This window comes from Gossypium raimondii, chromosome 12 (genome assembly GCF_025698545.1).
Source record: "Gossypium raimondii isolate GPD5lz chromosome 12, ASM2569854v1, whole genome shotgun sequence".
Lineage (NCBI taxonomy): Eukaryota > Viridiplantae > Streptophyta > Magnoliopsida > Malvales > Malvaceae > Gossypium > Gossypium raimondii.
Window position 1 is genome coordinate 36671747 of NC_068576.1, and position 11982 is coordinate 36683728.

The window sequence follows — 11982 nt, forward strand, 5'->3', positions numbered from 1 at the left end:
CAGCAATCTCAGTTCCCAAGTCTAACACACACACAGACACACACACAAAAAGAGACACGTCCTTGTAATAAAAACACCTTTGAGAGTAGTTGGAAAAAAAAAAAACCAGTCGGAGAGTTTCCTTATAAAAACATTAAAAGGTAGTAGTGTTTTATTTTTCTGGGTGAATGTGACACCGCCACCATTAACAATGGTGAAGAAGGAAACATCGAGAGTATTAGATTTGAACCCACCATCGTTACCCAAACGCCATCACATCATCCTCAAATTCTTAATCTCTTTTCTATTACTCGGTCTAGCTTTTCGTCTCTTCGTCTCCGATTCTCTCAGCTTTTTCACTTCATCCGTCGTCGAAGCACCGCCGCCGTTGGTGGAGGAGACGAATGTCGTAATTGAGCCTCCTCTTCCAGCCACTTCAGCAGGTGATTTGTTGTCGGTAAATGAGAGCAAATCGATTCCAAACGAGGAGATATCAATGTCATTTAATGCATCAAATGGTGAGTTGTTTAAGCTTCAAGCATGAATTTTTTTTTCAAAGTATAAAGTTTAATTCTCTGGGTTTAAATTAGTTTATTTTGTGGTTTATTCATTCAAGTAAAAGAAAAAGCAAGATGTAGATCTCATACCACTTTGTGCTTCAATGAATATAGCTAAAAACTGTGTCACAAAAATTTATGGTATGATATCAATTTTAGTCCTTAATATTCATCATTTTTCTCAGTTTAGTCATAATTCTTTTATCGTTTCAACTTTCAAATTTTAGTAAAACTATTATTTTAGATAAAAAATTGTTACAATTTTAATCCCATTTGCATAATCCATGTGCCCTTTATTGATAAAATGAATATCTTTTAAAAATAATCTTTTTAATATTTTTTTATGAAATACATAGGAATTATTGTGCATGCTATCAAGTAGCAATTTAATTAACTTTTGAATGATGAATGCTAAAAGGATAAAAAAATTAAAATCAAAGTGACAAAAAATATACATTAAGATTGAATTTATCTACCTAATTTATATGGTCTAATTCTGAATTGCATCCCTAGGTCAACAAAAATTAAAAGTTAATCTTTTCAATTTACATACAATAATTTATATGTAAAAAATAACAAAAATAAGCATTTTAACAATTTATATACACTAAATTTAAAGGAAAACAACCCATTTATTATACAAGGACCAAATTCTAATAAATTAAAATAAAGGGATCAAATCCACAATTAAACCAATTTTAATACGTCATTTTTTCATGCTCTGCCTAGCTATGATTACTTGCATTTTTAGCAACCTCTAAATTATTCGTTGTAAATTGAAAAATAAAGCTGCAGGTGAATGTGATCTATTCGTGGGGGATTGGGTACCCGACCCGTCGGCTCCGGTGTACACGAATTCTAGTTGCCGTGATATCGAAGCTCATCAAAATTGTATGATGAACGGAAGACCCGATTCCGGCTATCTTTATTGGCGGTGGAATCCACGGAGCTGTGAATTACCCAGGTTTGACCCGGAAAAGTTCTTGGATCTCATGAAGAACAAATGGTGGGCGTTCATCGGCGATTCCATATCTCGTAACCATGTCCAATCGTTTCTTTGCATTCTCTCTCAGGTAATTTCTTTTTTTGAATTTTATGTGATGATTAACGAGGGTTTTTTTGGGTAAATTATGATGGAGATCCTTGTACTAAAAATTGGTAAGAGTGATAAAATAATTAGATAGTTACATGTGGCATACTACATGTATCTTATATTATAGAGATAAATTTTTAACAAAAAGACTTGTTTGCTCTTTTATCTAACGTATATGGACTAATTTGTCCAATAAGTGGTTGGGTGCAATGGTAAGGCACATAGTACTTCTATTGTGAGAATGCGTATTCGAACTTTGGAGATGACATTGTTGAGAGAGGTTGTCACGAACCCTAAACATGGATCGTAAAATAGATATGAAAAATATATAAAAAAAAAGACTATTAGTACTAGAGTTTCCATGGTACTTTTACCCAAAACAACATTTAGTCCTTGAACTTTGCAATTTTTTCCAACTTAGTTCTTGAATTTTTTTGGTGTCTATATTAGTCTTTCAACTTGGTAACTTTTCTCAGTTTTGGTCCATGCAATGAAATGACATTCTAATATTATTCCATATCATTACTTAAAAGATTATAATTTTTATATAATAATTTAGGTGATGTAGAGGTAATGATGTGGTACAATTTCATTTGAAAAATTTTGTCAAGTTCAAGAATAAATGTGGACAAATAAAAAAATTTAAGGATTAAATTGAAAAAGTAACAATTTCTGGATGAAAACTTGTCTTATCCCTTTTCTTATTGTGATTAAAAAAAAAAAGATTACGGTCTAATATTGATTTTGGTCCCTTAACTATGCTTAATTTAGGATTTAGTTTTATATTTTAAATTGATATAATTTGATCTTTTGAATTTATAATATCTTTAGCTAATCTAAATAAATAGCACGATTAATTATTAAAATTATTTTTTATTAAAAACACCTTTTGGATTGTTTGCACCCATAGAAAAGAATATTCAATTTTTAGATCCGGGTCAAATTACTGATTTATTGGTTCAATTAAAAATCATTAAAAATTTAAAAATATTACAAATATAGACAAATCCGATCCAATCGGTTTTTTTTTATCGATTCAACTAATTAATATTAGCCTTAGGTCATGGTTCAATTAATTCAATTGGTTCTTGGTTTAGCCAATTCATCTCTGTTGAAGTGTAAGCGGTTCGATCCCTAAACCTCTAACATATAGAATCACATGGGCAACCATAATACCATTTAGAATATAAAGATTAAAGCTTAAATTTATGTATAATAAAGGGACTGAAATCGAAATTTAGCCCATAAACGTCCATATTAGCAACAATATTTTTTTGCCATAATTAAGATTTGGACTGCTTGCCTTTAGCTGTGGGTCTCCCTCTGATTCCATTTGAGCTTCAATGGGGAAAAGTCTTAAATTATAAAGTGGATGACAGCTTAGGCTTTGATGGTTAAAGCTTTTAAGCTGGTTCACCTACATTGAATTGAAATCAAAGGTTTTAATTATTTCTTTAAATTATTATTATTATTATTATTTTAATTATAGGTTCAGATCATATCTACTCTTTTTAGAGCATATCTAGAACTACGAAGAGTCCATTTCCAATTTATAAATAGGAGAATAATGCGCTTTAACGCACTCGAACCTACATCCTCCTACATTGTCAATTATTTCTTTAAATTTTTAAATGTTTTTTTGGTGGCATTTATTTCCTTTTTATTGTTTCAAGATGTCTGACCAATAAATTTAATAAAAAGTATTAACAATTTGAGTTGAATTTTAAAATCTAAAAAGTAAAGTAATTAAAATCCTATAAATGAAAGTGAATAAGAGACTAAATTCCAGTAAGTGACTTGGAGCATATTTTAACTTAACTGATTTAACCTTAATTAATGGTTGACATCTAAATTCTTTTTAAAACGATGATGCGAACCTACATTAGTATTTGATTGAAAAATAAATTTATTATTGGTTTAACATAGTTGATTTTATCTTTACATGCCTATAATTGTATGATTCAATTACTCGTTATAATTAGTTTATTTGAATTAATTATTCAATTTAGTGCTTGTAATGATTAATTTTGATCGTAACTGTTGAATTCTAATTCAATAGACCTACCATAATATTCTGTGTAAATCATTGTCTTGTGTTTTGTTGGATAGTACCATAATATTCTCAAATGGTATGTATAATTGATCAACTTATATGTCCCACAGGTAGAGCAAGCTGTTGAGGTTTATCATGATGAACAATACAAATCCAAAAGATGGCATTTTCCCTCTCACAATTTCACCCTCTCAGTGATTTGGTCCCCATTCCTTTTGAAAGCCGACATTTTCGAAGACATAAACGGGGTTTCATCGGCGGAAACTCAGCTCCATCTCGACAAGCTCGACAAAACATGGACTGACCAATATGAGAACTTCGATTATGCTGTCATCGCGGGCGGGAAATGGTTTCTCAAGACCGCAATATACCACGAGAATGGCACGGTGACGGGTTGCCATTCTTGCTTGGGAAAGAATTTGACGGAAATGAGCTTCGAGTACGCATACCGTAGGGCGTTGAAATCGATACTGGACTTCATGATGGGGTCTGGTCAGAAAGCATTTGTTTTCCTTCGGACCACGACGCCGGACCATTTCGAGAACGGGGAATGGTTTAGCGGAGGGACGTGTAATAGGACTGGACCGTTTAAAGAAGGTGAAGTGGATATGAAAGATGTGGATGCCGAGATGAGGGGTATTGAGATGGAGGAATTCGAGAAAGCTTCGATTGTAGGGGCTGAAAACGGGGTGACATTGAAATTGCTTGATACCACTAGGATGTCAATGTTGCGGCCTGACGGTCACCCGGGACCTTATCGGCAGTTTCAACCCTTTGCAAAGGATAAAAATGCCAAAGTGCAAAATGATTGCTTGCATTGGTGCTTACCAGGGCCTATAGATTCATGGAATGATATACTAATGGAGATGGTAATTAGAGGGGCACATTAAAAATTTAGCCATTTTTTGGGGGACTTGAGTTGCAAAAATGCTTTTATTTTTTAAAAAATTTTAAATTTTTGTTCAGAAGGAAAGGGATCATGGTATCCAAGTTGCTTGTAATTACTTATTTTTTAACACCACCATCAGGTCCTATTAGCTTCTCCAAAAGAAATTAAAACCCAATTTGATGAAACTTACCATTGGGTCCTTTATCAAATTGATTATTAAAAATCAAATAAATTCAATTTTAATAAGTTAGTATTTATTGTTTGAAAAATACCATTTACTGTTTGATATAAATAATATCTTTAAAGCTTTTATCGTTTTGCAAATGAAATATTTTATTTGGAGTTAAGTTGTAAATAAAAATAATTTTAATGTCATTTTAAAATATTAAATGTTAATTACGTTAAACTTTATTCTTATTTGATTCTTTGTAATAATGTAAGTACTAGAAAAACTAATTTAATTGATTTACGTAGTAGAGAGATTTGTCGGTGCTTTCACCGTTTTAATGAATTTAACTTATTGATTGATTTCTAAGCTATGAGGCATTAAAATTTATCGCTCAATAAAATCTTACACCTATATCTTAATTTAAAGATCACCATTTGGTTAAGACTAAAAATTTAAAATTAAAAAAAGTAAAATTAAAAATTACAAAATTACAAAAACCTAAATTAAAAATTACAAAATTACAAAAACCTTAAACTATAATTTATATATAATATAAAGTTTAGTAACATAATTTAACCATATATATAACTCTAAGCTCATATACAAATATTATTATGTATATTATTATGCATATTGCTATAACTTATTTATTATTTATTGCATCAAATATATTTAAAATACTTAAATATTTTGTATCATTTTTTAGGTGTTTTGAAACCGATAAAAATAGAAATAAATTTTAGAATTTTTTAATTAGCTTTTAAACAATAAAAGTATCAGGGAAGCCTCTGTACTTAGGGATGAATTGCATTTCGACCCTTTACCGAAAAAATGAACAAGTTAGACCTTATACATTCCAAAACGTGCAAATTGTCCCCCCGGTTAAATTTATTTGTTAAATAATGACATGGAACATGCTGAAAATTATTTTTTATGGGTAAACTATAAAAATGGTTACCTAACTACGTTTTTAGTCACTAAACTTTTCAAAATTAAATACTTTAGTCACTGAGAGCTGATGTGAGCTTTTTTTTATTGGTCTAGTAACAAAATTAGCCCTTTAATGTTTACACATTCTATCAATTTGATCCTAAATATAAAAAATTCAACAAATTTAGCCCTCAATGTTTACAAAATTTTTCATTTTAGTTCTAATTCTAAAAATTCAATGATTTGGTGCTAGGTTGATTATTTGTTTGTGTCAATTTATAGAATAAAAATTTAAATATTAAATATATTCTAAGAAAAGTTTTTAGAACCAAAATGGTGGTCAAACTAGTCAAACCACTTATTCGTAAGATTCGATTAAATGAATCATTAAAAACATAAAAATATTTTTAAAAATAAAAAGACCAGTTCAATCAATTTTTTAGCCTAGTTCTATCGGTTTGTACTGGTTCGTAAGTCAACCAGTCTGATGTCTCTCTCTGGACTTGTACCTCGGTTGGTTCAATCGGTTCAAACAACCATGACTCTTAAGTCTCTACATTTTGTACATTTGATATTTAGCCTTCCAACTTCATGGATTTAAAAATATGCTTTCAAATTATATATAAACATGTAATATTTTAATTGAAAAGCTCATGATATTAACTATTTGAAATAATTAATAAATTTATAAAAATATAAAGATCAAATTATGTTAGAAATTAAAGTATAAATATTAAATCTTAAATTTAAACATATTAGAATGACCAAAATTAAAAATTAACCATTCTTCATAAAAAGAAAAAAGAAAAGAAAAGGAGTGCCTTAAGATAGAAGGTCCTTTGTATAGATATAGATTATTTTAAAAAATAATTATTTTCAACTAATTTAATGTTAGAATTGTTTGTGACATGATTTTAATAAGTTTTTTTTGGTAAATTATAAAAGGAGGATAAAGTCCTAACAGCAACACGACTAGCACGATTCGAACTCAAGCTACACTTGGGATGGTGAATACCCTGACCATCAGGCTAATACATGAAGTTTAATTTTAATCATATTTCAGCTTAAATCTTAATTGTTGGTAAAGAAGGAAATACTTTTCAATTATTAATATATCAAATATATAATATCTTAATTACAATTTCATAGAAAATTTTATGTAATAATTTTATAAAAAATTGATATAAAGTTAAATATTGTTTGAGTTGAAACTATATAAAAATATAATGATTTATTTGGCCCTCAATTTAAGAAAAAAGTCATTTTAATCCTCCATTTAAATTGACTTCTTTCAACCCTTGAACTTGTATTGTTTGTTAAATTACTTTAAAATAGATGGAAAAGTTAATACTTGTTAACTTCACGATGTAACATCTACATGGACTGTCATGTCAAGTAATTAATTAATTTTTAAAATTAAAAATTTCAAAAAATATAAAAATTAGAAATTATTAAAATGTATAAAAATTATAAAAATATTTTAATATTTTAAAAGATTAATTGATTACTACCGTGACATACGTGTGGACCATGTCAACAACATTAACAAACATTAACTTTTTCATCCATTTTGAGGTAATTTGACAAACAATGCAAATTTAAAAACTAAAAGAGGTGAAAAATTAAATAGAAGGCTAAAATGATTTTTTTATACGTTTGAGGCCAAATAAATCATAATGCCAAAAAAATATTTTGGATTCAAATTGTATCGTGTGTATATAAATTTCTAGATTTTATATAAAATACAAAAGATAAAATACACTTAAAATAATATTTTTACAGAAAAATAATATCTGTTACTTTATAAAAATATTAACTTTTTATAAATTAAGACTCGATTGATGAGTAACAACAATTGAACTAAACTCTTAAATAATAACATAGATTACAACCTTTTAAGGAAGACTTATTTGTACCTAATGTTCTAAAATCGTTGGTTACATTTTAAATTAGTTTTAGAATTAAATATTGGTTCAAATAGGTCCTTACATGACTCTAATTGTCAACTCTGTCATGCTTTCTTTTAACGTCAAAATTGACAGCTAAACTAATAGATATATCTTATTAAAATAATATTTTAATTTAAAATATTTAAAAATTTTAAATTTTGATTCATTTATGAATTAAATTAAAATTCACAATGTTATAAATGCATTACAATTATAAATAATAGATTTAAATAATTTTAATGAAAATGAACCATTACAAAATACAATTTGCGATAATTTAAAATAAATAGAGAGAAAAAGAATTTATATATAAGCCTTACGTCGTTCCTGAATCTATTCATGAGCCAGATTATCTGTTAAGATCCGAAGGCCCACCTGAAATTTGGGAGGAATTGGGCAAAAAATTATGCTTGTTTAAAAATGGGTTAGGCTCGGGGTTTGAATATTAAAGGCTTGAGCTCGATCGGGCTTGACCCGATTTCAAGTTTATAATATATTATATTATGTTATTTTTATATATTATGTAATTTAGAACACATTAAAAAAAATCTATACTAAATATATAATACTACTCTATTATAGACATTAAAATAATGTTAAGATAATTATATAAAAACTTTCGATAAATAAAAATATATAAAATTATTAAATTTTAAAATAAAATAAATATTTTTCAAAAAAGTAAAAATAATATGGGCGGGCTAAAATGGACTTGGGTTAGTCTTTTGTAAATATGAACGGATTTGAGTAAAATTTTAAGCCTATATTTCGGGCCAGACTTAGATAAACATAAAGTATGTTAATATCATACTTAGGCCTAACCTTAACCCAACCCATGAACACCTCTAGTTGTTCTTAGGGGTGAACAAAATTGGATTCGATTTGAAAAACTCGATAAAAAATTTAAAATTTGAATTAAATAGTTCGAGTTATTCAAGTTAATCGAGTTATTTGGATAAACTCGAATAAAAAATCAAATTTTTCGGTTTAACTCGAATATGAATTACACAATTGAGTTATTTGAAAATTCGTATAAGAAAAGACAAAACTACGTTATTTTGATAAATATTTATCTTTTCTAAAGTTAAAAGTCAAAACAAGTTAAAAGGTAAAACTACATTATTTTGATAAATGTTTACCTATTAAGTTAAAAAGCAAAATCATTATATTGTTTATATAGTTAAATAATCTTATACTTCATCTACTAGTTAAATAATAAGTCCATGTAAACGCAACCTTAAGTATAAATAATAGACTTCGTTAATTCGACTCAACTTGACTCGAAATTCTTTTACTCAATTCGACTAGACTATATCGATGCTAAAGCCTAATGGTTCCCTCCATCCGATATTATAGTTACATTATAGGTAGAAAAATCTTTCATCTTCTACAGTTCCCATCACAAATAGAGGTGTTCATGGGCCGGGCAGCCCGCCCGAAATATGGGAGGGTTCGGGTAAAATATATAGGCCCGAAATATGGGTTTGGGCAAAAAAATGAGGCCCATTTAGAAAACGGGTTGGGCCTCGGGCACCACTTTTTGGCCCAAGCCCGGCCCGGCCCGGCCCAAATATATAATAAATATATATTTTTTATTTTTAAAATACTTTTTTATTTTTTATTTTTAAAATATTTTTTTGGTGTTTATTAAAAAATAAGCCGGGCCGGGCCGGGCTCGAGCTTAGAAATTTTTTCTCGGGTCGGGCCCAGGCCTAAGATGCAGGCTAAAAATTTTTTGGGCCCGGCCCGAACCCTGCCCGGCCAATAAACACCTCTAATCACAAAGAACAAAAGATCAAATATTCTTCTCCAAATTTTAATAAGTTGGTCAAAATACGGGGCAAAACACCAAAAAAGCCAATTTTTTTTAAATTTACCGAAATGGGCCCGGTATTTTATTATTTACTGGAATGGGCCATTTTGCCCGAAATCGCGTCCACGCGAGAGCGATGTCAGGGTACGTGCCAGGAAATCGCGACCACGTCAACGCGCTTTGCTGACATGGCAACAAATCGCGTCCTCTGAAGCGCGATTTGTGTCCATGTTAGCAAAGCGCGTTGACATGGACGCGATTTCCTGGCACGTACCCTAACATCGCGCTAACGTGGACGCGATTTCGCCGTGTCTCCCACGTTAGGGTTTCTAGGGTTTTTAGAGAAAAAAGTAAACAAATAAGGGATTAGGGTTAAGGGTTTCGTAATTAAATTAATTAAAATTTATTTAAAATTGGATTATGTTTCGTGTTTATGGGCTTTTAAGATAAAATCAAAGCAGGATGATTGATCAGAAGGATTTTTAAAGTCACGCCCATGTGTACGCGCTTTTGCTACAGTAGGTTCTGGAAAAATAATTTCGACTTGACGTTTCTGAGCAAATAGTTTAAAAAACGCTTCAAACAGGATGCTTTGTGAGAAGAATTTGTGAAATTGCACCCTCGTGGACTCGCTTTTACTACAGTTGGTCCTGGAAGAAATAATTTCGAGTTGACGTTTTTGAGCAAATAGTTTAAAAACGCTTCAAGCAGGATGCTTTATAAGAAGAATTTGTAAAGTCGCGCCCACGTGGACGCGGTTTTGCTACAGTAGGTCCTGAAAAAATAATTTTGAGTTGACGTTTCTGAGCAAATAGTATAAAACAATGCTGCAAGCAGCTTGCTATTTGAGAAGAATTTGTGAAATCGCGCCCTCGTGGACGCGCTTTTGCTACAGTTGGTCCTGAAAAAATAATTTCGACTTGACGTTTCTGAGCAAATAGTATAAAATCGCTTCTAGCAGGATGCTTTATGAGAAGAATTTGTGAAATCGCGCCCACGTGGACGTGCTTTTGCTATAGTAACATGTTTGGGCTGAGGCTATAAATGAGGCAAAAAATGTTCTGAGATTGCATAAGTTACAGCAGAAATAATTTAGAGATGCTAAGAAGGTTAGAATTTCAAATATGAGTGAACGTATTAGTGCTGTTATTTACTACGATGGTGAGGTTTGCCACACCAAGAATGGTGTTGTTTTTTTGTCGGAGAATACGGTGCAACTAGTTTTTAACCAGAACATAGATTTGACAGAACTTCGTAAAAGAATTTGGCGTAAAATTTTCGGAACGACGCCAATGAAAGTTCTGTCTATTACCAATCAATTCTGTTCCTCTGTTGATCCGGTGACATATGACTCGTTCGACATAAAAGGTGCTCGTAGCTTGGAGGCAATAGTGCAGACTCATTTTGCTACTGGACCACCTTATATTGAGTTATCTATACAATTTACATCGCCAAATGATGTACTTGCGACTGGTGTTCGAGATGTACTTGCGACTGGTGTTCGACATTCTGTTAGCGGGTTAGAAAATACATAACAACCCGTGTTTGGTAGCGGTGTTGAATGCACATCCCCCGCAAGACACTCTGTCGGTGGATGGGATATGTACGTCGGTGGCTCGATGTTTGATGCTAGAAATACATACTGGGGAACGACATCAAGTTCTAGTGGTTGGCAATCTACATCCAATTGGGGACATTATGAAATGTCCAAAAGAAGGGATGATGTACTCCCTACGACGTCAACTGGTGAGGGGACCTCATACACTACAGATGATTGTGGGTTAGAAGATGACTTTGATATAGATCCACCTCAAGAGCCCGTGCCCGATGGTGTAGAAGTTGGCTTATTTTCTGAACCGGAGCATATTCTAATAGAACCTGATGATGCTGAAAGTAGTTCAGATGAAGAAGAAAATCCACGATTCAGAGCATACTCACCTCCAGCTCACATGCATAATGTCGATCTGTCTGCAGATGATGTGTTATAGTTTCCAGATCTACCATATCGGTTGCGTGATCGTACAATTTTAGGGCTAGATTCGGGTGAATTTGAAGTTGGTAATCAGTTTACCAACAAGGATAGTTTTATTGGTGCTTTGAAACAAGATAGCATCAAAAACGGTGTTAACTACCACGTCGTTAAATCCAAATCTGATAAGTTTAAGGTGAAATGTGTGGTGCAAGATAGCACATGTTCATGGAAAATCTACGCTTCGTTAAGGAAAAGGACAGAGTTGTGGGAGATTAAAAAGTACAAATGTCAACATACATGTGCTGCAGGTACAGTATTGACGGTATCTGAATAATACTTTTATTATGTAATGTTGCATTATTTAATGTATTCCTTTTTTAGGTGTTTCACAAGATCAATCGAAGATGGATTCAACTATGTTAGTTAGCTTAATACTGCCTACGGTAAAAGTAGATCCCAAGACTTCAGTGTCGGTGTTAATTGCTAATATCCATAGCCAAATGGGGTACACGCCCTCTTACCGCAAGGCTTGGATAGCTAAGCAAAAAACGTTGGAGAAGATGCATAGTGGGTGGGAC

At 31.4% G+C, this 11982-nt stretch overlaps 1 protein-coding gene across 2 annotated transcripts; it reads left to right on the forward strand.

Annotated features, from left to right (window-relative positions):
- LOC105763893 (protein trichome birefringence-like 25) lies at positions 1 to 4812 on the forward strand. 2 transcript variants are annotated; one of them, XM_052624752.1, is made up of 3 exons: positions 1 to 497; positions 1332 to 1609; positions 3793 to 4812. In XM_052624752.1, exons 1-3 carry the CDS (start codon positions 191 to 193, stop codon positions 4570 to 4572), a joined length of 1365 nt encoding a protein of 454 aa, XP_052480712.1. In that variant the 5' UTR covers positions 1 to 190; the 3' UTR covers positions 4573 to 4812. The 2 variants fall into 2 exon arrangements, with proteins under 2 accessions (XP_052480712.1, XP_012437746.1); XM_012582292.2 differs by having other exon boundaries at positions 5 to 497; positions 1326 to 1609.
- Positions 4813 to 11982: the final 7170 nt, after the last annotated feature.

Excerpts from the sequence above, each read along its gene's own strand:
- LOC105763893 (XM_012582292.2), top strand. The coding sequence starts at position 191 with ATGGTGAAGAAGGAAACATCGAGAGTATTAGATTTGAACCCACCATCG. Across the intron at positions 498-1,325 it reads GTCATTTAATGCATCAAATG|CTGCAGGTGAATGTGATCTA; the intron begins GTGAGTTGTTTA and ends TGAAAAATAAAG. Across the intron at positions 1,610-3,792 it reads TTCTTTGCATTCTCTCTCAG|GTAGAGCAAGCTGTTGAGGT; the intron begins GTAATTTCTTTT and ends TATGTCCCACAG.